At 48.0% G+C, this 25,042-nt stretch overlaps 1 protein-coding gene across 1 annotated transcript; it reads right to left on the bottom strand.

The window, feature by feature from the left end:
• Window positions 1–12,527: 12,527 nt before the first annotated feature.
• Window positions 12,528–24,368, bottom strand: GPR83 (G protein-coupled receptor 83). The gene is made up of 4 exons (XM_065882584.1): window positions 23,985–24,368; window positions 19,144–19,269; window positions 16,705–16,838; window positions 12,528–13,208 (listed from the first exon to the last, which is right to left on the bottom strand). Exons 1-4 carry the CDS (start codon window positions 24,348–24,350, stop codon window positions 12,584–12,586), a joined length of 1,251 nt encoding a protein of 416 aa, XP_065738656.1. The 5' UTR covers window positions 24,351–24,368; the 3' UTR covers window positions 12,528–12,583.
• Window positions 24,369–25,042: the final 674 nt, after the last annotated feature.

Genomic DNA, 25,042 nt, shown 5'->3' with positions numbered 1-25,042 from the left:
TTATGATGGAGTCAAAAAATAAAGTTTGATTAAACCACAATGAAACAATTCATCTGAAATTCAGGGGCCCCCAACAGAGGCAAATGTTAACCCATTCCTCAGGATAATGCATATGCCTGGCATTTCCACAGCACTTCTCCAGAAAACAACTTCTGCTAAACATGAGCTCCTAGGCAAAAATGACACAACACGTAAGGAAATCCACCCTCATAAAGGAGAGTTAGCAGGTACAACAAACAGGAAGATTTGCAGCCAAAGATATTAGCTCAACCTCTGACGGACTTTGCCATAAGAATCACTAACCTGTTCAAAAAGATAAAGGGAAGAATAGTGTCCATAATACTAAGAGAAGACATTAAGAGAAAAGTGCAGTTATATCTCAAAAAGGAGCATGTAGTCACACTAGGAATAAGAGTCATTTAAATTTAAAAAAATACAATAAATGCTTGACTAGATTCAGCTAAAGAGAAATGGTGAATTAAAAGACCTCTGGAAAGCATATAAGATGGAAAACAGAAATGAGATGAAAACTATGAAAGGGAAACTAAGACTCAAAGAGGATCTAATAAGAAGTTCTAATGAATGGCAAGCAAGAGTTATACGGTGAGAAAAAGAGAAAATGGGGATAGATAATATTTAATATGATATTGCCAGGTAATTTTTCAGAACTGAAGAAAAGACATAAATCCTTATGGTGAAAGATTAGACAGTTCTAAATAGAATAATTAAAAACAAATATACATCTAGATACTTAGTAGCAAAAGTTCAAAAAACATCAAAGATAAAAATCTTTAAAGCTACCCACAAAGAAAAGACATTCTAACAGAAGACTCCTTATCACTAACAATATATGTCAGAAACAGTAGAATAATATCCTCAAAGTGTTGAGGGAAAATATGTCAACCTGCTATTCTTTATACAGCTAAACTATCATTTCAGAGTGATAATAAAGTAATTTTTAGACTTTCAAAGACCAAGAGAGATTACTTCCTATGGATCTTTGCTACATGAGGTACATCAGGCTGGTTCATTTTGACGTCCATTCCAACGCTTTCTTATACTACAGAGCCTGGAATGCTTTTTTAAGAATTACATATTCTATAACGCTTGCAATTAGCAATCTTCATGTGACCCAGGTTCTGAAAAGCAGATACACAGATACCTGAAAGGCAGAAGTGAACTATGTGAAGGTCAAAGAGCTCTTCCAGGGCTTCCCTGGTGGCGCAGTGGTTGAGAGTCCGCCTGCCGATGCAGAGGACGCAGGTTCGTGCCCCGGTCCGGGAGGATCCCGCGTGCCGCGGAGCGGCTGGGCCCGTGGGCCATGGCCGCTGGGCCTGCGTGTCCGGAGCCTGTGCTCCACGACGGGAGAGGCCACAACAGTGAGAGGCCCGCGTACCGCAAAAAAAAAAAAAGAGCTCTTCCAGTGATTTAAACTAGATAGAGTGGGATATGTTTTCTGTAACAAAGAACATTGATTAATAAAAAAATTGTAAACAAGGTCCTACTGTATATCACAGGGAACTATATTCAATATCCTGTGATAAACCATAATGGAAAAGAATATGAAAAAAAATATATATATATATGTATGACTTAGTCACTTTGCTGTACAGCAGAAATTAACATAACATTGTAAATCAACTATACTTCAATAAATTTTTTTAAATGCTTGAATCAAAAGAATTTTTGTTCCAGAAATGGTGGCAGGCTACAGACTTTCAAGGGAATGGGAATCCAGAATTCATTATCTCGTTTCATTGGTTTGAAGGCAATGAGGATTGGTTTAGCATCACAGGAAGAGGCTCAGCTGTTCCAGAGCATGCTTTGGTTGAGCAGTCACTTAAATCAGCAATCCCCAACCTTTTTGGCACCAGGAACCAGTTTCGTGGAAGACAGTTTTTCCATGGACCAGGGCGGGTGGGGGCGGGGAGGGATGGTTCCGGGATGATCCAAGGGCATTACATTTACTGTGCACTTTATTTCTATTATTACATTGTAATATATAATGAAATAATTATACAGCTCACCATAATGCTGACAGGAGGCAGAATGTGAGCAACGGGGAGCGGCTGTAAATACAGACGAAGCTTTGCTCACGTGCCTGCCGCTCACCTCCTGCTGTGTGGCCTGGTTCCTAACAGGACATGGACTGGTGGTCCATGGCCCAGGGGTTGGGGACCCCTGACTTAAGTGATCCACCATAGTCACTTGGAATGAATTGCAAAGCTTTGGTGGCCTCGGTGATTGACCATTATAATGGACATAAGAAATAGACAAGTTGTGAGATGGGATGGCTGCTTCTAACTCAGCTATAATAGTTTTAAAAAGAAAATGACAGGATGAAGATGTTACATCAGAGAATGAGGAATAGTCCATGCTTGCCCTAAAAGAATTTGCTATATCTCAAAACTGCAGAGCTCGCGTAGCTAATTCAGTGGTTAATCAGACATAGGTTGAACATAAGTTGAATTCAATATAGGTTGAATTCACAGCCTCATTTGTTCTCTAATGTGAAAGTTAAGGCATTTACTGGGGAAAGGCAGCACCTAAAATTGGAATAGGAATGTTTGTGGGGGATTAAGATGACTCCAATAACCCCAAACTTCACTGAGCCTCTTGCATGAAGAAGCAGTTCCTCCTCTCCATCTGATGAAGCTGGTCCCCCTTGCTTACAGACCGGTACTAACCTCATCAGAGGATTCCTTGAAATGAAATGTCAAGTCTCTTCAAGACCCAGCCCTACTACCTCCTATTTGCCTGTAGATCCCAGGGGGCCATAAGGGGCCACTGACATCATCAAACCCAGAGGAAATATTTCATGCCAAACAAATTGCGTGATTTAAATAATTGAAATCCAGAGTGCTAGAAGAGGGAGGGAGGAATAAAAATGTAGATTAGGCTGACTTTATCAACATGGGAACACACACCAGAGATTCTAGAGTCAGTGGATTCAGCTTGGGCTACTGAGAATGGCTTTTTGTTTTTCATGTGAAACTTACATTCTTTTTTTTTTTTAATTGTGGTTAAAATACATATAACATAGTATTTACCGCCTTAACTATTTTTAAGTATACAGTTAAGTCATGTTAAATACATTTATACTGTTGTACAACCAACCTCCAGAACTTTTTTCCATTCTTGCAAAACTGAAACTCCGTACCTGTTAAACAACTCCACATTCTCTCCTCTTCCCAGCCTCTGGTTACCTCCTTTGCCCTTTCTGTCTCTATGAATTTGACTACTCTGTATAGCTCATAGAAGTGAAATCATACATGATTTGTCTTTTTGTTACTGACTTATTTCACAGAGCATAATGTCCTCAAGTTTCATCCATATTGTAGCATGTGACAGAATTTCCTTCCTTTTTTTTTTTTTTTTTTTTTGTGGTACGTGTGCCTCTCACCACCGTGGCCTCTCCTGCTGCGGAGCACAGGCTCTGGACGCGCAGGCTCAGCGGCCATGGCTCACGGGTCCAGCCGCTCCATGGCACGTGGGATCCTCCCGGACCGGGGCACGAATCCACATCCCCTGCATCGGCGGGCAGACTCCCAACCACTGCGCCACCAGGGAAGCCCTTTCCTTCCTTTTCAAGGCTGAATAATATTTCTTTGTGTGTATATACCACATTTTGTTTACTATTCATCAATTGATGGACATTTGGGTTGCTTCTACTTTTGGCTTTTGTGAAAAATGCTGCTATGAACATGGATGTACAAATATCTCTTTGAAACCCTGCTTTCAATTTTTTTGGGTATATAACGAGAAGTGGAATTGCTGGATCATATGGCATTCTATTTTTAATTTTTTGAGGAATTGCCATACTGTTTTCCACAACAGCTGTTCCATTTTACATTCCCACCAACCATGTCCAATGGTTACAACATCCCCACATTCTCACCAACACTGTTTTTCGTTTTCTTTTGTTTGATAGTAGCCATCCTAATGGGTGTGCAGTGGTATCTCATTGTGATTTTGATTTGCATTTCCCTCATGATAAGTGATGTTGAAAATCTTTTCATATGCTTTTTGGCCATTTGTATATCTTCTTTGGAGTAATGTCTATTCAAGTCCTTTGCCCATTTTTAAATTGGATTTTGTTATTGTTGTGGTTGAGTTGTAGAAGTTCTTTGTATATTCTAGATATTAATGCCTTATCAAATATATGATTTGCAAGTATTTTTCCATTCTAAAGGTTGCCTTTTTACTCTGTTGTTTCCTTTGATACACAGAAATTTTAAATTTTGCTATAGTCTAATTTATCTATTTTAACTTTTTTCATCTGTGCTTTTGGTGCCAAATCCAAGAAATCAATGCCAAATCCAATGCTGTGAAGATTTTTTTCCCCTATGTTTTCTTCTAAGAGTTTTATAGCTTTAGCTCTTTAGGTAATTGATCCATTTTGCATTGATTTTTGCATATTGTATGAGGAAAGGGTCCAACTTCTTTCTTTTGCATATGGATATCCAGTTTTCTTAACACCATTTGTTGAAAAGACTCCTTTCCTTCTTCAGTCTCGGCACCCTGGTCGAAAATCGCTTGACCATATATGTGAGGGTTTATTCTATTCCACTGATCTATATGACTATCTTTATGCCAGTATCACAGTTTTTTTTTTTATTTCTGTAACTTTATAATAAGTTTTAAAATCAGGAAGTGTGAGAGCTCCAAAACTGTTCTTATTTTTCAAGATAATTTTAGCTATTTGGAGCCTTGAGAATGGTTTTAATTGTTTGCTAGGTTTCTATTGTCTCTGGGCTCCATAGTGTTCTATGACAAAAGAATTTGAGATATTATAAAGCATAAGTTAGAAAGAGTAAAGCAAAGACTGTGAGAGATGGTAATATTGAAGTGGATTTGGCAGGTGTGACCCATGCATTCACCCCTAAATATGTCCTCTGAGAGGGCTCAGACCTATCCTTGACATAGAGAAACACAACAGCCAGGGAAATGCAGGCATATGTAAAAGTGCTAGAGTGGATTTCTTCCATGCATCAGAAACGAATATGAGGATGCTTCCTGATTCCAGTGAGGTTCATGGGATTGGATTCTGGGGTGGCAGAAGCCACGTAGTAGCACTCACTCTTAGTGGCACAGAAAGGATGGTTACTATAACGATCAGCAGGTTCAGCTCATTAATCAATTATCCGGCCCTTCTCCAAAGGGGCTTACGCAATGGCCAGTGTACACATTTGGAGATAACTGGACACCGACTTTTTGGTCATATCAATTCTTAGAGATGAAAAAAGACATTGTGGTTCATAGATGAGAGTGGGGACTTGTGGAGGTCAGTGATAAATGGAATTGCGGCTTATGTCCCACTCATACCGGGTCCATGAGTTTATTCTGTGGCTAAATCCTGAGTTCCTAGGAAACAGTCAGAATACTTAGCAACTGGCAGAATCAACACACGAGGACGTTACAGCGGTGTCAGTGGAAGCACCTGAAGCTCCTCCTCGCAGTGAAAATATAAGCTCAAAGCAATATCACCTCCCTGGGGGAATCACACAGGTTGGTGCCAATATTAAATACTTGACAGATGCAGAAGTAGTGGTTCTTTTGTTTTTTTAAAGAGACTTATTCTTTTTTAAACATTTTAAAAAATTTTGCCTGCTTTGGGTCTTCATTGCTGCACGCGGGCTTTCTCTAGTTGCGGCAAACAGGGGCTACTCTTCATTGCAGTGCTCAGGCTTCTCATTGCAGTGGCTTCTCTTGTTGTGGAGCACGGGCTCTAGGTGTGTGGGCTTCAGTAGTTGGGACATGTGGGCTCAGTAGTTGTGGCCCACGGGCTTAGTTGCTCTGCAGCATGCGGGATCTTCCCGGACCAGGGCTCGAACCCGTGTCCCCTGCACTGGCAGATGGATTCTTAATCAGTGCGCCACCAGGGAAGTCCCAGAAGTAGTGATTCTTATTAGAGTCTTTTGACTCTTTTGACTCACCTGTTTGGCCTCTACCTAAGGTAGGTAAACTTGGGTTGCATGCATAGAACTGGGAATCAGAAAAGCATCCAATTTCTCAGCAGAAGTGTAAGAAGGTAGGTGAGCAATGCTGGTCGGCAGAATAAAGGCCTCCCAAGGACGTCTGTCTCCTAATCCCAGAACCTGTGAACATATTCAGGCAAAGGAGAATGAAGGTTGCAGATGGAATTGGGGTTGCTAATCAGCTGACTTTAAGATGGGACAGTATCCTGTATTACTCAGGTGGACCCAGTGTAATCACAAGGGTCCTGAAAGTGGAGAGGAGGCACAGAAGAGATGGAGAAACGAAGCTAAAGAAGGTCAGAGAGATGCCATGTTGCCGCCTTTGAAGCTGGAGGAAAGGGGCCGTGAACCCAGGAATACGGGTGGCTTCTGGAGGCTGGAAAAGGTAAAGAAAAAGATCAGACCCGGAGCCTACAGAAAGAAATGCAGCCATGCTGACGCCTTAATTTCAGCCCCATGAGACCTGTGTCAGACTTCTGACTTACCTACGGAAGTGTAAGATAATACGCTTGTGTTGTTTAACCCACTAAGGCGGTCATAATTTGTCATGGCAGCAACAGAAAACTAATAAAAATGCCTTCAAAATTCCGAGAGAAAGTGATTTTCAATCTATTACCCTATATTCGGTCAGATGCAGTTCTAATTACATGTGAATTAAAAACATCTCGGGACATACAAAGGTCTCAAAAGAAATTTTTCTTTTCTTGGGCAATGGCCGGAAGATGTGCTCTTCCAAAGTAAGGAGTAAACGAAGAAAGAGGAAGAACTGGATCTAGGAAATTGGAACATCTAACCACTAGGGAGAGGAGAAGAGGAGTCCTGGGAAAGCAGGTCTTCTGCTGCCATAGAGATATGTAAACATAGAGATCAGCTAGCCAAGGAGAAGCAGCTCAGATGGCCCAGGAGGCGTGGGAGAGGGGTACTGGCAGACCAGGATGTGTGTGGTCACCTCACAAAGGGGTTTTAACTATTTTGAAAAATTGGGACAGAAGTAGTGATTGTGATATAGAAAACAAAAGCAAAGAAATAGAGGCAAGTTTTAAATCCAAAAAAAAAAGATTGTTTTTAAAAAAGAAATATAATTGTCATATCCTACTTGTCTCAGCTGTGAACTCTATTTGCATATTCTAATAATACAAATATAGATGTAACTAGATTGGAAGGATGCAGGGAAGAAAAGTGAAGCCTTGGACCTCTAGGTTCCATTTCTGTTGGCTCACTGCTTGTTTGTGTATAGACTGCAGAGGCACAGAATTTGATGAATTATAATCCTTGGCTTATGGCACACTCTTAATGTTGGTCCATCTGCTTTTAGCTATTTGGTTAGTTATGTGATTCATGATTTTTAATCAGGTAGTAAGAACCCACTGCCCCAAACGAAAGCTAGAACCTTGACAATGATTTACAGCCAGGTGGTTCTGTAACAGGGAAAAGCCAAATCAGACTACATGTTGGAGCTGTTTCTTTTGCTTTAACCTTTGCTACCCGTTGCTTTTGTTCACTAAAAGGATACTGTCTATACATAATGGCCTGCCTCAGGGAATGCTGCCCTTCTGCTTGAATGTCAAACCGAAGTGCCTTTGTTCAGGGAAACATCCCCACCCTGTTCCACCTGTGGATGGCTGCAAGAAAGAAGAAATTAACACATCCCCTCCCGGAGGCCGGCCATTCCAGGAGATATTTGCAAAAAGTATGGCCTTTTTACTTTACTTCCTCATCTCCTCCCCCTCTCTGTGCTATAAAAGAAGTTGGCATCCAAATCCCGATAAGATGGTTATTTTGAGACTTTAGTCCCGCCATCTTCTCGGTGTGCCAGCTTTCCTAATAAAGTCGTACTCCTTGCCTCAGCACCTTGTCTCCCGATTCATTGGTCTGTCGTGCGGCGAGCAGAGCGAGCTTGGACGCGGTAACAGTTCCCATCGCCCTACGTGCCAACCCCTACCCCTTGTCCGCATGACGTAATCAACATCCTGAACCCTGTGTTCATGATTCCTTTGCCTTCCTCATGTCGACGCTGAGCAACTTAAATTCATGACCAGTGTGAGGACAGGGTCCCCGCTAGGTTAAAAACAGGAGGCAAGGAGGAGCTGTTAACATCAAGCACTTTGTCACCATGAAGCAGCAAATAGCTTATTCTCAGCAAGAGAGGCTCTAAAACCTGAACCCCAGGGCTTTCTCGCATTAAATATCACTGGTTATTCTTTTCCCCAAATGCCTCCAGCATTGCATGTATTGTATTTGTTCTTTCCCTAACTACACCTTGAAAGGAGAGAGAATGGCAGGGGCGAAGGCACTGGGGTGAGGGTGTGGGGAGGGTACACAGAGATGCCAAAGCAGGATGCTGACAACCTGATCCCACAGCACTGGGAGCATCTTCTACCGTCTTGGGGCAACACTCTAGGACAAGCATGTTTCCCCATTGGATACTGCAAGACCGCCAGTCTTCCCTGGCCCCAGGCACTCTGGCATAGCTTCCGTCACCCTAGGGGCCCTGGAGGCACATCCCAACCAGCTTGGAGCAGTGAGGGTTTAGCCAAGTTCTGCCTGTGTTGTCTGGGGATCCGGAGGCCCTGGCCAGCTGTGAGACAGCTGTTAACCTTGGCAACCTGATATAGTTGGTCAAGCAGGGCACTGGCCGCTCAGGCATCGCTAACAGCTTGTTGGGAAGACGCTTCTAGCCAGAGGTGAGCCCACAAGGCAGCATGAGATTCTACTTGTTCTAGAAGCATGGATTCACTGACCATGGAGCTGCAAGGGGCCCTGGAACCCATGTAGTCAAGCATTTCCCTAAGCATGTAACTCAAGCACTGGTTTGGGGACAGTCAACAGTGCCCCGTAATCAAGGAAATTCATAGAACATCAGATTAAAAACAAATTAAGGTTCTTTCCTACAAGGCTTCTCAGAACCTCATCTCAAGATTAGGCTTTGGGAACTTTACCTGAGCCTCAGTTTCTTCATCTGCAGTGTAGAAATAATAATGCTCACCTTGGAGAAATACTGAGGGAGAATGAGCTCACGGACTCAGTTAGCACAGTGTCTCATGTAGGTGTCAGCAGATCCTAGTTCCCCTCTTTTCTCCATTGCCTTTCATTTTCTTTCAAATGTTCCCCTAGGCACAGTAAATTCCCTACTGTGTAATTATTTAACATTGATTTCCTGGGCTCTGGAGGGCATCGGGGTAATTATGTATGCAGTGGAGGTGTTACCGAATCAGGTCTGTCTGCTCACCACTCAAAAGTCTATACGAGGGCTTCCCTGGTGGCGCAGTGGTTGAGAGTCTGCCTGCCGATGCGGGGGACACAGGTTCGTGCCCGGGTCCGGGAAGATCCCACATGCCGCGGAGCAGCTGGGCCCGTGAGCCATGGCCGCTGAGCCTGCGCGTCCGGAGCCTGTGCTCCTCAACGGGAGAGGCCACAACAGTGAGAGGCCCGCGTACCGCCAAAAAAAAATAAAAAAGTCAATATGAGAGAGAGAGAGAGAGGGAGAGAGACAACTGTTGGTAGAAAGGAAAGATGCTTTTAATCAGAATGCCGGCAACCTGGGGAGATGGTACACTCAGTGTCCCCAGAAACCACCTCCAAAGACTCTGCTTGGCCATGAAAGATTTAAAGGGAAACAGGGAAGTAACCTCAGTTAATCATTGAGATAGGGGGTCAGAGTCGTGGACATCAACCCCTCCTGACCTTCCTCTAGATGTTATCTTGTTCACGAGATTACTGAAGGGGAAGCTAGGGAAGAGATCTGGTCATCTGTTAAGTACTGGTTCTTCGTTTCTACTTCTTTGATCTACAAAAAGAACCCACACGTTAGGCAAGGTACTGTGTGATCAAAAGATGTGAAAGGTGCGCTTGGGCCAGAGATGAGCAGAGCATGCGGCTGCCTGGTCGAAGGGTCAGTTACAATGTAGCTTCGCTAAAGCGACAAGAAAAGGGGCTTCCTGTCGAGGGCGGTTTCCTGCAAAGAGCCGCTTATAGAGGCTCCTACCCAGCTTAGCTGGTGGGACAAGGGGAGCCCAGGTCCAGGGGGGCAGAAACCCTGTGAACAGGAACGTGGTACCCACTGCACCCTGCGCGTGGGAGCGGCAGCTTCGCCTCCTCCTGAATCACCAAGGAACAGATGGAGTCCCGGCTTAAATAACTCAGCACAGATTCATTTCACAGATTTCACAAAAGAGGGGCCTCGGCAGCCAGCCCCGTGGAAGAAGGCACTAACCAGAGGTTTTCAACGGACTATTTACCCACTCTGTTTGAGCTTTTATGCAGCTGTGAAATGTAGAGGTGAGGGCCGAGGCTCTCCACGCTCTCTTCATCTAATCCTCGCGGATCCCCGCTTTAAAGGTCATCAGCTGTGGCCTAATCACAAATCCAGGAAGCACAGGCCACACACCCACTATGTATTTTATTGAGACAGGAGCAATTTACAGTCAAGTCCTCGTGACGGCACAGCGGGAAGATTCCAGTTTTACACATGTCACATTCACAAACACAAATCACTTCTGCTCTGAGGCACACAGGGAACGTGGGGTGGGGGGAGACAGGGAGCTGACAGGAGACCCAGACTTCATGAGCCATCAGTGGGGAGGGTCTTCTGCAAGAGAAGAGCCTCCTCTGGGACTTGGCAGAATTTCTAGATGCCCTCAGAGAGGAAGGAACAAAGTGAAGCCTTCCCCGTGATTTCAGAGCAGGACAAATTTTCTGTAACCCTGTCACCTGTTCTCTTTCTGGTAAGAATTTCCATGGCAGCATTAAGAGACAATACACACAGGCCTGGGAGCCACTTGGTCTGAAAAAAAATCCACCTGGGGATCCCTATGGGCTTAAAAGGCTCTCTGTGTCCCATGAAAGTCACTTTTCTATCCACTGTTCAGAAGATTATTTTTTAAACTTTACGTCTTGAAAATTTTCAAACATCCTCGTAAATAGAGAGAATAGGATAATGAACCCCCATGGTTCCTTACAGAGAAGCAGATGATATGACCAAGTTCAGGTTCAATTAACAGCCAAGAGATCTAAGTGAACCTTAGACAAACCCCTTCTCCCTGAGCCTCAGTTTCCCTCTTAGCTCCATGACCATGCTTTGCTTTCAGGATCTCTCTGGTGCTAGAAAGAAACCTCAAACCAGTGTGAGAGCGACAGTTGTTTAGGGCTGATGAATGAAGCTCTCTTCTGCCCGATGCGTCTCTCTTCCGGGTGACCCAGTGAGTCACTCAGGGCCAGATGGAAGGTGATGAAAACACTCACTGTCTTTGGAATGAGATTTCTCTGGCAAGTTGAGTCACTAAGGACCATCACGATGCCATAGGGTTTGATAAGTGACACGTGAGAGATGTTGACAGTGAGTCGCCTTATGAGAACTGGCGTGAAGAAGCCTTAGTATTCAGATGACATGGAGGAGAAATGGCCTGACTAGACAGCTTGGGAGGATGAGGTGTCTAAGCACGGGTATTTCCAGCATGTTGGAAAGCCTGCTCCCTCATCTCCTGCAAAAGCAGGGCAGTATTTCACCACCTCTTGTTCTGTGTGCTGGCAGGAGAGGAGGAATTATGCCTCCCGGATGAGTTTTATTCCCGGTTCATCACGATGGCCACCCTCCGAGGAGAGGTCCTTCAGCCGGACCCTTGCCACCACTGGCTGCGAGACGAAGGCAGTCTGTCCGCTCTGGGACGGTGTTTCCCTTGGGCTCTTCTCACACCTCATCTTCGAAGTCTTCTGGTGGACACTATTCCCGGGAGAGGGGCTCAGGAGTTCTCGGCTATGCCCAGTTTCTTGCTTACTTCTAAATGGAGAAGTGTAATTCAGCATGAAGTGAAAATCATAGACACACACACACACACACACACACACACACACACACACACACATACACGAAAAGAAGCTGCAAAGAAAGCCACAGTATTTTGACAGAACTTATCAGAAGTTGGAGGGAGAAGGGGGTGATTTTTATTTTCTTCTTCGTGCTTCTCTGAATGTTCCAAAGTTTCCATAATAGTGTTTCTTTGTTTTACGGAAACTCAGTAATTCCTCTTTATATTAAGGAACCCAGTCGGTCTTTTCTTGTCATGTGTTGGGCCGCCACAGAACCGGGACTCAGCCAGCTCCAGCGACTTCAGAAAGCAAGGCATACACACCTCCACGCCGGCTCCGGCTCGCTGACCTTTCACTGGCCGACAGGCCTTTCTCAAGCACAGCTGTGCATCTGGGTCAGCCACTGCGCACGTCTGACTCCAGGGTCCTTCGTGGGTACTCAGTGGTGGGAGGGCTGTAAGGCAGCTGCCTGACAGGTGTAGGCAGTTGACTGACTCAGCCCCCACGGGGGCTGAAGCCGTTCTGGGTCCCCTGGCTCAGGGGACCAGCATGTCTCAGACAGGAGTTCACAAACACGTGTCAAGCTGGGTGTTGTCTTTTCGTTTTCCCATCTAACGGGTCGAGGAGCCTGGGCAGAGTTGCCTAGGCACTCAAACGTCCTTGGGCTTCTTCAGGAACTGCTTCCAGCATGTGAAGAGGTGTGAGGACAGGCTGTTTTCCAGGCTTTGTCCTCCCTCAGACCCTTTCCCAGCCTCATCTGGAGACAGAGCCCTGCCCCCCCCACTTCCTGCTCTCCTCCTCTAGGTCACTGCCACGACAGGCTCCACGGACGACAGGTCTGTTTTCCCAGACTGCAGCTGCGAGGGGGGCAGGAGGCTGTGGGCTAGTGGAGCGCTGCGGCCGCTGCTTTTCTCTGTCCAGGCCACCCTGAAGGAAGGGACCGGGGAGGGCGGCCGCTCCTCCCGAGGCTTGGGTGACCTCTGGCACACGCGCAGTAATGCCTTCAGCGCGACCCTGAAGTTCTCATTGAGCCAGCAGTAGATGAAGGGGTTGTAACAGGTGCTGCTCATGGCGATCCAGTGGAAGGCAAAGTAGAGGGCATTACTGGTGTGGATGACCTTGCTGGACAGGAGGAGGACGTAGCAGTTGAGGGGGAACCAGCAGAGGGCAAACAGGACCACCACCAGCATCAGCATCTTGATGGTTTTCTTCTTCTTGCGTCGCAGGGCCAGGTATTGCTCCGTGGTCACATCCCCAATGGTGTTGCACAACCACAGCTTCTTGGCCACACGGGCGTAGGCCACGGATATGAGGAGGAGGGGGAGAATGTAAAGCAGGATGAACGTGGCCAAGTCCAGGTACTTCCAGAAGAGGTCGGCTGGCTCAGGGAAGTCTGGCAGGCACAGGGAGCGGACAGTGTCCTCACTGGGGGCAGGGGAGAGAGAGACAGAGACAGACAGAGAGGGAGAGGGATAGAGAAGGAAGGTGTGAAATCAGCGTGGAAAAGCCCCATCCCAGGAACCACTGGCCTCTCCCTCCACTGGGCTCCTGGTACATCCGTCTGTTACAGCACATGTGATGAGCAGCCTAATTATCTGATTACGTTTTCAGCTCTCCCACTAGGCTGGGCGTTCTATACAGGTAAGAGATACACCTGAATGTCCATCGACAAGTGAATGGATAAAGAAGACGTGGTACATATATACAATGGAATATTACTTAGCCATAAGAAAATGAAATAATGGCCTTCCCTGGTGGCGCAGTGGTTGAGAGTCCACCTGCGGATGCAGGGGACACGGGTTCGTGCCCCGGTCCGGGAGGATCCCACATGCCGCGGAGCAGCTGGGCCCGTGAGCCATGGCCGCTGAGCCTGCGCGTCCGGAGCCTGTGCTCCGCAACGGGAGAGCCCACAACGGTGAGAGGCCCGCGTACCGCAAAAAAAAAAAAAAAAAAAAGAAAGAAATAATGCCATTTGCAGCACGGATGGACCTAGAGATGGTCATACTAAGTGAAGAAAGCCAGACAGAGAAAGACAAATATCATATGATATTGCTTTACACGTAGAGTCTAAAAAAAAAAGATACAAACGAACTTATATACAAAATAGAAATAGACCCGCAGACATAGAAAACGAACTTATGGTTACCAAAGGGGAAAGGTCGGGGGGGAGGGATAAACTGGGAGTTTGGGATTAATATATACACACTACAATATATAAAATAGATAATCAACAGGAATCTGAAAAAGAATTTATATATATATACACACACGCACACACTCATATATATATATATATAACTGAATCACTCCGCTGTACACCTGAAACTAACACAACATTGTAAATCAACTGTACTTCAATTTTCAAAAAAGAGAAATACACCTAGATCACTCTGTGTCCTCTTTACTTTGTATTATTCCTAGCCCAGAATAGACACCCAATAAATATTTGTTCAATGAATGAATGCAACAGTGGTGTTCCTAGTCTTAGAATTAACTCATCCTGGGAGCATGATGGACTCAGGAAATCTTGGAATTTCCCATTGTACTACCTACTCCCATTCCAGAGGGGATCCAAGGAATGGGGCAAAGAAATGCGTCTTGAGAATGTGAGTGGCAGTGCCTGAACTCATACACCTTTAGCCACTCAGACAAAAAGTACTTATTTTCTCTGGAATGTACCCAGTCCTCTTGAAAATTTTTAGGGACATCTGTGTATGTTGGGAAAGCCAGAGCTGGTGGGTTAAGAATATGCAGATTATGATTTGCTGAATGAGGTGGCAGGGAGCTCCCTCGGCAGCTTCCTTCCACTTTGCAGAAGCGAAAACCCAGGGGCTGTTTTGATTGAAGGCGCAGTTTCAATACACTCACACAAAGGAAGCCACAAGACTATTACTTACATCCCAGAATGGGGGCACCGTGAGCTAGGAGAAGGGCAGTCCTCCCTCCCAGGTCACAGGTGAGCAGCAGAAAGAGAGACCAGGGTAGCAAACACCTGTTACTTATAAGGTGGTTGAGGCAGAGGTCACTAATTTTTCACAAGTGGTCATTTTAAAAGATTCCCCGATGGGCTTCCCTGGTGGCACAGTGGTTGAGAATCCGCCTGCCAATGCAGGGGACACGGGTTTGAGCCCTGGTCCGGGAAGATGCCACATGCCGCGGAACAGCTAAGCCGAGCGCCACAACTACTGAGCCTGCGCTCTAGAGCCCACGAGCCACAACTACTGAGCCCGCATGCCACAACTACTGAAGCCTGCGTGCCTAGAGCCTGTGTTCCGCAACAAGAGAAGCCACCTCAACGAGAAGCACGTGCACCGCAACGAAGACCCAACGCAGCCAAATAAGTAAATAAATAAAAATAATTAAAATAGAAAAAAAAGATGCCCCAGGAAAAGCAAGGCGGGAACTTGTGGCAGGAATCCTAAGCTCCGGTCTTTATCTAAATGTCCAGACTCTGGGTGCGAGCAGGGTTTTCGTACTGTGACATCTCTGAGCAGCAACTCAAAATTGCTACTTTTTTTTCCATCATACCATGTAGCTTGTTGATGTTGTTATAGGTGCAGCTGGCCATCACTAGTGAAAGAAAGAAAACTCTCTTTGCTTTTGTTAGCAGAAAAAAGAAATAGCCTTCCATATATGAAGGCAGTTCAGGAGTCTGAATGCTTGGAAGGGGTGGGTATGTGATTCATTCGATAGCCTAGAATTCGGGGACAGAGACTTTATAAATTAGTTGAAATCGGCCTTCAGAGCTTGTTCTTTGGACCCCGCTATGTCACAGGACTGTATGTATGTCTCAGGCGAGGCAGCACATGGTAAGACCTGCCGGCAGTGCACCCCCTAGATCCCCTTTACTGGTCTGGAGCACCAGGCCCCCCAGCTCCGGCCCACCCGACAAGACACAGCTGTCAGCCGTGATCTTCTAGGGGCCTAGGACTACCCGAAGGCCACTGGAGATACTTTCCACAGATCCATTACGAGCCAGAAGTGGCCACGTATCTCCATTTCCCCCAGGAAGGCCTGGAATACAAAAGCCCAGCCCCCTTGGCTCAAAGCAGGCAAACTCTGTGTTAGCAGGCTGCTCCAGAGCTCCCCCTGCAAACCACACCCTCCCTTGGTCTCTCCCCATTTGCTGTCCAGCTTCTCCACTGCCTTACCCATTACCCCGGGAGCACTTTCTTAAAATTCCCAGGCACATGTACCTTCCTTTATCTCAGGATCTGTTTCTTTGGAACTTCAGCTGAAACAACAATGAACTGATGAAGATCACTCTAAGCTCATTCATTCATTCAGTAACTACGTACAGAGAGCTCGTGATGTGAGACAGTAATATAGATGCTAGGGACACCAAGATGGCAAAATCAGAAATGGCGCCAGCTCCCCCCAACCTCACAGTCTAACAGGGGAGATCACCTTTAACTGACTGGCAGCACGCACGAGTGTTTAAATTTCAAGACACTGAGTGCTTTCCATTCTGTGAGAGCACAGGACAAAGCATATGATAGAAGGGAGGTAGTGGGGAGGCGGGTAGAGCATCCTGCCTGAGACACTTAGAGATATACATGTTTGTAGGTTGTGGGAGAGAATTTAAACATCACCGTTTTAAACAGGGCCTGGGTGACTCTGAATCTCAGTCTGGGTTAGTACCTGTCCCCAGTGGCAGAAGCTGATTGCTAATTGCCTTGACCTTACAGACAAAGGGACAGAGACTAAAGAAGAAGCTACAAGTGTTGCGAAGAAAAGATGAGAAAAAGCAGAAAAAGTGCAGAGGATATGCACGGGCCTGGAAGCAACAGGATGGGAAGGAGACAGAGAGGACAGCTCAGCGCAGCAGGTACTGGTTAACTCTGAGATTCAGAGGGGGCTCAGATTTCCCTCTGTCAAGGTTCTCCGGATCCCCAGGCTGCTCCCCACTAGCTCATCTCACCTGTACTTGAAGGTAAATAATTTCTGGCAGATAGCGTGTGGAAGTGAAAAGAACGTCGCCATGGTCCAGATGACTGCGATGTAGATGACACCTTTTGTGATTGAGATCCGGGGTTTTAACGGATACATGATGACCTGGAAGACAAGCAAATTGGGCATCACTGGCTGAAGACAGTTTGAAGCAACTAAGAAATACAGACGATGCAGCTCACGTGTCACAATGAGGCAGGTAGGTCCTACTTAGAGTCAAGCACCCCTTAACTCACTATCGAGCCCCTGAGCTGCATCACCACACCGTCCAGCCCACGGGGGTACAGAGAGGGTGTCATCTAGACTCAGAGACTCCAGGCAGTTCAAATGCCCCTTGCAGGACTTCCCTGGTGGCGCAGTGGTTAAGAATCCACCTGACAATGCAGGGGACGTGGGTTCGAGCCCTGGTCCGGGAAGATCCCACGTGCCGCAGAGCAACGAAGCCCGTGCGCCACAACTACTGAGCCCGCGTGCTGCAACTACTGAAGCCCGCACAACTAGAGCCCATGCACCGCAACGAAGAGAAGCCCCCGCTCGCCGCAGCTAGAGAAAGCCTGCACACAGCAAGGAAGACCCAACGCAGCCAAAAATAAATAAATTAATTATTTTTAAAAAAATGCCTCTTGCAGGTCATGCATGGCAGAAGCCGACTGCAGTGAGAGGATGGGGGAGCGGTGAAGGGGGAGGTCTGTTCCCATGACACCCACAGCGAGGCTGGCACAGAAGCAGCCGTGGCACCTCCGGATCTCATCTCATCTGCCAGTGATTCCAGATCCTTTAAGTTACAAAGGGCTCCGAGGGGTCTGAAGGCGACACAGGTCGGGAGGAGACTCTCACCACTTACCATGGGAAGCTGCGTTGCCCTTTATTTGGGGGTTCACCACATTGTCTCTGAAAGCCATTTCTAAAATTGCAGTGGGGCAATTTCAGCTTTCCCAAGCCCCAAATTAAACCATTGTTAGAGGCTTTGGGCTGAAAAGCATCTTGGAATTGATTGCTACTGTATGCCAATCAATTCTCCTAAAAGGTTTAAGTAAAGACTTGGGAATTTAACAGCATCCTCATTTTAAGATTAGAATCATTCTTCCTCTTTTTTTTATTGAAGTATAGTTGATGTGTAATGTATAAATTGCAGGTGTACAATATAGTGATTCACAGTTTTTAAAGGTTATCCTCCATTTATAGTTATTATAAAATATTGGCTACATTCCCCATGTTGGACAACATATCCTTGTAGCTTATTTTATAATAAGCTATAGTTTGTACCTCTTAATCTCCTACCCCTATATTGCCCCTCCCCCATTCCCTCCCCACTGGTAACCACTGGTTTGTTCTCTGTATCTGTGGGTCTCCTTCTTTTTTGTTATATTCACTAGTTTGTTGTATTGTTTTAGATTCCACATATAAGCGGTATCACACAGTATTTGTCTTTCTCCGGCTGATTTATTTCACTTAGTATAATGCCTTCCAAATCCATCCATGGCAAAAATTTCATTCTTTTTTATGGCTGAGTAGTATTCCATTATACACATATACCACATCTTCTTTACCTATTCACCTGTTGATGAACACGTGGGTTGCAAGATTAGAATCATTATTTCTTGAAAAAGCCATTTGGGGATAGGTGAGTCGGGTCAGAAAGAGAGGTCATAAAGAGCTACCATTGTCTCAGGACGCCATCCCAGGACACACTGGACCTTCTGCTGTGTCCTCCCAAAGTCTGCTCCCAATTTTTTAAGGTTTTATGGGAGGAACGGACTAGGCTTTAGAAGCTGCCCAGCACATCTCCATTCTGGACTTTGCCATCCTTGCCCCTCACACGCCATCGTGGTTCAGGTTGATAAAGGGAGTAGAAGCCTCAGTCAGAGGCCACGGGCACCCTCAGGTCCTTTCCAGCTCCCTTCACCATGTTGACCCATGTGAATCCGATGGAGCGGGACAGTGAGCTGGGCCTCCCTACCCAACCCGACACCTGCGCCTGCCACCTGCCCGTCCCCCTCCAGCTTATTTACCTCTTCAACAACCTGGGTCCAGAAATATCCATCTCATATCCCAGCCAGGAGCCTTGCCTCGGACCTGCATTTGCCACTCTCTTTTCATCTGTGATTTTCCAGATCTGCTTTTCAATCCCCCCAAAACAAACTCGTTCATTTCTGACACACAAAATGCCAGCAGCGAGTCTTCACTGGAGCAACAAACGTGGAATAATATTTTGCAGCCCCTAGCACAAAGGGAGCTATATGCCTATTTTAGCCCCACTTTAGCGGCTATATGCCTAATTTAATGCTCAGAGCGGTCAATAAGAACACAAATGTGCTCACTGAAACATGGGCTAAAACACTGCTTTCAGCCCCCTGGAAAGCAAAGCCGGGGAGGGAAGGACAGGGCGTCGGCGGGTGGGTGCCCTCACCTGGTGGCGGTCCACGGCGATGGCTGTCAGCGTCAGGGCTGAGACGTGCAGGGAACAGTACTGGGCGAAGCGGCTGACGTGGCACATGCCTTTTCCGAACACCCAGGTGCTGTTCACAAAGCGGACCTGGAGACGAGCCCACAAACGTCAGGAGACAGACAGGCCTTGACACTGACGCTCGCTCCCTGTGGTCTCTGAGGAGCATCCCACAGGAGCCTTCTCCCCCTCCTCCTTCTTCCTCTGTGCTGCTGGACTGTGGGTCACGCATGCTTATCTCCAGCATGACTCCTTCTCTGTCATTCAGTTCAACAAACCCTGACCCTGCCGTTATGGCTGGGCCCTGTTCAGTGCCAGGACAGCGTGGGAAGGACATGGGCTCTGGAGTTAGATTTCCCACCTCTAATCTTTTCTAGCTGTGTGACCTTTGGCAAGGTAGGTAACCTCTCTGAACCTCAGTTTACTCATTAACAACAACAACAAAAAAGGCTTAAAAATCTCTACTTTGTATCTTATTGTAGGGATCAACTTTTTAAAAAAAAAATGGCTACAGGGACTTCCCTGGTGGCACAGTGGTCAAGAATCCGCCTGCCAATGCAGGGGACACGGGTTCAAGCCCTGGTCCAGGAAGATCCCACATGCCGCGGAGCAACTAAACCTGTGTGCCAACAACTACTGAGCCTGCACTCTAGAGCCTGCGTGCCACAACTACTGAGCCCGCGTGCCACAACTACTGAAGCCTGTGCGCCTAGAGCCTGTGCTCCGCAACAAGAGAAGCCACCGCAGTGAGAAGCCTGTGCACAGCAACATAGAGTAGCCCCCGCTCACCGCAACTAGAGAAGGCCCACGCGCAGCAACGAAGACCCAACGCAGCCAAAACACACAAAAAACTACCTAATATAAAATAAGTAAGTAAATAAAAAATTAAAAAATAAAATAACTTTAAAAAGGCTACAAAGTGTGGAACACGTCTGGCAGATTGCTAGAAAGATATGATTAGAAATAAATAGTAGCCATTTTTATGGTAACAGTAAAATTCATTTTAGGCTCATATGAGTTCAGACTCATGGAGGAGACATATCTGAAGAGTCACAACACAGCATGTGGGCTGTGCTCTGGAACCCTAGCTAAGCAGGCCTGCAACATGTCATCTGGAAAGGAGTCCCAGGGGCCTGCAGAGGTGGGAGCAGGGACCAGGGTCTGGGCAGGCAGACAAGACAAGCTCCCAGGGCATGTAGGGTCGAGGGAGCAGACTTAGGCCTCACTCCACATCCTCCATGGCTATTTGCTCACTCACTCAGCTCCTGAGTTCCTGTGAGTGATGCCCCACGCCCAAGAGAGATCAGGCCTTGATTCTGATAAAGAAGCTTCCAATGTGGGCAGAGGAGGACTCAGGTATCTCAGATGCAAGACAGAAAGTAGTCAGTGCCCTACAGAAGGCCCAGATAAAGGGCCACCAGGCGGGGTGGGAGTGCACCGAGGCAGAGAGAACGAGAGAAGACACCGAAAGAAATAGAGCAGGTCAGCTCGAGAGGAAGAATATTGCGTAGTGATTTACAGCAGAGTATTTGCTAGTGATAGCTGCCACCTTGGGCAAGGCACTTAGGCCCAATGAACCTCATTTTCCTCATCTGTAAAATGGGGCTAACCCTTGTTCACACGATTGTTATGAAACTCAAACACATGTAAGGCAGATAACACAGGTAAAGCAGGTACGACAGTGCCTAGTACATAGCAAGTACTTAACACTATTAACTGCCATTATTATAACATACTAGGCATTTGAGATGAACGTTAAAGAATAGGTAGGACTTGCCCATGGGGAGATAAGAACAAAGGGCTTGGCACTAGGTCAGAAATCCCAGGACCTGTTTGGGGAACAAGGGTTGGGACTGTTTGGCTGGAATGTGTGGATGAGAGTCACGAGGGACAAGTCTGGTCTGATCATGAACCTGGGACAGCAGACCATGGACACTATTTTCTCTGGAATAGGCAGGGCGGAGCAGCCCAGAAACATTACAGAGCAGGAAATCCTTAGCTACTCCTACTTCTCGCCTCCCACAATCAATGAATCACCAAAGCCGACCAGTGCTACCTCGAAGGGTTTTCAAATCCATCCCCACTTCTTCAGTCCCAAGGCCGTGGCCCGAGTGGAATCCCCCGTCATCTCTCACCTGGACCATGATAGCCTCCAGACGGCTTTCCTTGTCCTCTAGTCTGTCCCCCTGTAATTCAGCCTTCACGCTGCTGACAGCATTTTCTTAATCAAAAATCAGATGCCTGCTTAGAATCATCATGGCCTTCAAGAGACAGCCAGATGCCTTACGAGCGCCCAGGCCCGCTCACAGCCCTGCCCCAGCCTTCCCTTCCGGCCACCTCTGCTTCCCCCTGCCCTGCTGCCTCCTCCGCTGGCCTTCTTGCCTCTGCTGCTCCAGCTACAGTGAACCGCTCAGCGTTCCCTCAACACACCGTGAACCTGGACACCCTTGCCTTTGTTCGCCCGGGTCCCTCTGTCTGCAATGAACGTTCATCTAGGCCTGGGAAATGCCTACTTATCCTGGCCCCTTCGAAATGCCACATGCCCTGAAAAGTCTCCTTTGACCCTCTCGTGGGACTCTGGCAGGTCAAAGTAAACGATCACCTTCTCCAGGCTCCACCACATTCTGTGTACGGCTCTGCCGTGGGAGTTGTGAATAACTGTTTGCTTTTCTCTCAATGACCAGAGCTGGACTTCATGCCGACGTAGAGTGTAAAGTGGACATAAAGGGAGACCAGGGAGGAAGGATATCATCACCAACCAGCCAAGGGCAGGACATCTTACCCCTTCAAGGAGCCTGGCTGAGGGCTTAGAAGACCCGACCCTGGTTGCAAGAGCCTTGGAAGCTCTGACCGGAATTTGGATTGGGGTGGTTGCGTGGGTCAGGTTGAAGGCCAAGCTGCTTTGGATCAAGCGGGAGCGGGGGCTGGGTTCTCAGGACGCTGACATCTCCTCTCTTGCAGGACATCCTCCGGGTAGGGGCTGTCAGCTCTCAGCCGCAGCCTGGCCTCCCTCCCCACCTGCCCTGTGTCTGCCGCAGATCCAGCCATGCATCCTGTTCTGGGCAGCAGCATAGGGCCATACCCTGGGGCTTCCCAGTTCCCATCCTGGGTGGCCCAGTCCAACCCCAGCACTGCAGATTGTCAAGTCAGAAGCCAAGGGGGATCCAGGAGGAGCCAGAGATGCATTGTCCTGTGCTTTAAGGCAGAAGGGGGGGAGTGTGTGTGTATGTGTGTTGGGGGGGGGTGGGCGGGCAGGGGGGTATCTGGAAGTCCCTTCGTCCTTGACTAGTCAGAACATCCTGAGTGACCAGGAATCTGTTAAATGTAGGCAGGAAGGAGAGCAGGAGAAGTCCATGGTTTGGATTAGTGGTCCAAGGGTGCCTTGCCCGCTAGGTCCCAGGTGAGTGGCTTAGTGGACAGACCTCTGGCTGCACTTGAGACAGGGGAAGTAATTCTCATCCTGGTTCTGCCAATTACTAGCCATATGACCTTGGACAAGACATTGAACCTCTCTGTGCCTTAGTTTCCTTATCTGCAAAATGTGAGTGAAGTTCTCATAAGTGAGGACGAGAGAAAATGTAGTTTTTAAACATAGGGTTGGAAGGACATTCACAGGTGGATAGGCTTGTGGGAGTTCACCCTCTTCTTTTTGCTTGTCTGTTATTTCTGGTCAAGTGTGTGTGTGCGTGTGTGTGTAAGAAAGAGAAAGAGATAGAGAGAAAGAGATATGAACAGATATGGTTTGGTAATAACTCAAGTATCAAAAAGACTATTCCAGAAATTGGAAAAATGTAACTCATGCTGCAGAAATACAAGGTGTAACTGTCATGATTACTTGGTCATAGCCCTCCCAGTCTCAATCATCCATGAGCATCACAGTCCCAAGTCACGGAGGGAGAGAAGTGACACCCCTAAGGCCCAGCAGTCAGGGCTCGGTGGAGGTCGTGGGAGCAAGAAGGGGGGCTCACCCACCACCCTTGCGCGAATGCCCCCAGCTCTGGGGCCCAAGCCCACCTAACCCTCATCTCTTCCACAACACAGTCTTCACACACAGACTTTGCTGTCAAACCACAGAAAGCAAATGCAATTTAAATAAGTGGTTTAGGAAAATTCACTCATGGTTCCATTAACAACTAGCAACTGTTTGATATTTCAGCTTGGTGCAAAGCAGCACCCCATGCTGGGGCATTTAATGGGCTGTACTCCGGTTGGCAGGCGGGGTGGCGGGGGGTAATTAACCTAACAATTTATGCTGGAATTTCAAGGGGCTTTGATTTACTGCACCATCGTCAAGCAGATTCATGCTCAGTGACATTGAACAGGAAATGGTCATTTATTCACAGCTGGCTGCAGACACTCGATTCATTGACCCCAATGCCATGAGCTGCAGAAGCGCTGGCTTAGAAGATGATGAGAGACAGAGACAGAGAAAGACAGAGTCGCAGAGAGGAAAAAAAGATGAAGACACCGAGAGAGAGAAGAGAGACAGACCCCCGAGAGACAGGCAGAAAGACAAACAAAGAATGACAGAGACAGACACACTAAGAGACAGACCAACAGAGGAGAGTGTTGAGAGACGAGAAATGAGAGATGAGAGGGCAAGAGAGAGGAGACTAAGAAAGATGAAGACAGGAAGACAGGCAGAAGAGGGGGACCGGCAGGGAAATGAGGAGAAATCGGGTGGAGAGAGGGAGAGGGACGCAGAGAGAGACAGAAACGGAAATAAGAGAGACATCGAGACAGCAAGAGAGAGGAGGACGGAGAGAGGAGAGAGCGGAGCGCCAGCCCAGCCCTCGCGGTCTCACCAAAGTGAAGGGGGTGTTGAGGAGCGTGATCATTATGTCGGCGACGGCCAGGTTGACGATGAAGAGGCTGGTGGCCGAGTGCATCCGCTGGTTCTTGAAGATGACATGACAGACCAGGACGTTGCCAAAGAGCGAGAAGATGATGATGAAGGAGTAAGCCATGATGAGCAGGGCTTTCACCGTGGGGTTCTGGGATTCGGCTCCGTAGCGCTTCCGGCCCACGAAGTTCTGCCAGTCGGAGAAGGTATAGTTGTTCCAGGAGAAGAAGTGCGAGGCGTTGGGCCCCACCAGGGCCGCCTCCGGGCGGTGCTCTTCCGCGGCTCGCGCCACTGCGAGGAGGAAGAGCAGCACGCACCGAGGGGTCATCTTTGCAGGAGCCTCCGCGCCCGGGACGGGACGGGGCGGGCGGGACGTCCCACCAGGCCGCGCACGTGCGCTCGGGCGCGGGGAGAGGAGCGCGCGGGGCTGTGTGCGCAGGGACTCCCGGCCTCGCAGCGCCCGGCCGGCGCCCACTCCCCGCCGGCCTCTCGCCCGCGATCGGCGCGCTCCGGGCCGCCGGCCGCACTTTTGTGTCTCCGCTGCGCCACCCGGCTGCGGGCGAGCGAGTGCCTCTGCCTATCGGGCGGCGCGGCGTCTCTCCGGGCGACCGTGACGCGCTCCGGCTCGGCGGGCTTCCCCACCCCCGGCCCCAGCCCCCTCTCGCTCTAGAAATAAAACTCCAGCCAGGCGTCAGGGCTGTTTCCCTAAAAACACTCATCCGCCTGCTTTCTGCTTAAGCCTCGCCATCGGAAGGGGAGCCGGCGGAAGGCGCCCCGGGGCGGTTGGGGTTTCGGGGGGGGGGGGGCGCGCGGTAGGGACTGGGGCCGTCCCTCTCCAGGCAACCCCTTGTTCCGCGCGGGGCGACTCTGGTCGAGTCTGAGCGTCAGGCTTGGCAGGTTTCAGGTTGAGGTGGGTCACTGGGGCCTGGCAGTTCTGGCACAAGGTGAGCAAGGCAATCGATGTAGGCTTTCTCCAGGCGCCTTCAGTGATCAGACTGCAGATGTCCTGGGAGGCTGGCC

The sequence above is a fragment of the Phocoena phocoena genome, chromosome 8 (genome assembly GCF_963924675.1).
Source record: "Phocoena phocoena chromosome 8, mPhoPho1.1, whole genome shotgun sequence".
In the NCBI taxonomy this organism is placed as follows: Eukaryota; Metazoa; Chordata; class Mammalia; order Artiodactyla; family Phocoenidae; genus Phocoena; species Phocoena phocoena.
This window is presented reverse-complemented; position numbering and strand designations above follow the sequence as displayed.

Bases quoted from the DNA above. Each gene is read 5' to 3' on its own strand.
- GPR83 (XM_065882584.1), bottom strand. From the start codon at position 24,350: ATGACCCCTCGGTGCGTGCTGCTCTTCCTCCTCGCAGTGGCGCGAGCC. The intron at 16,839-19,143 runs GTGAGGGCACCC...CTTGTCTTCCAG, and splicing joins TCGCCGTGGACCGCCACCAG to GTCATCATGTATCCGTTAAA. The intron at 13,209-16,704 runs GTGAGATGAGCT...CCCTGCCCCCAG, and splicing joins TTATTTACCTTCAAGTACAG to TGAGGACACTGTCCGCTCCC.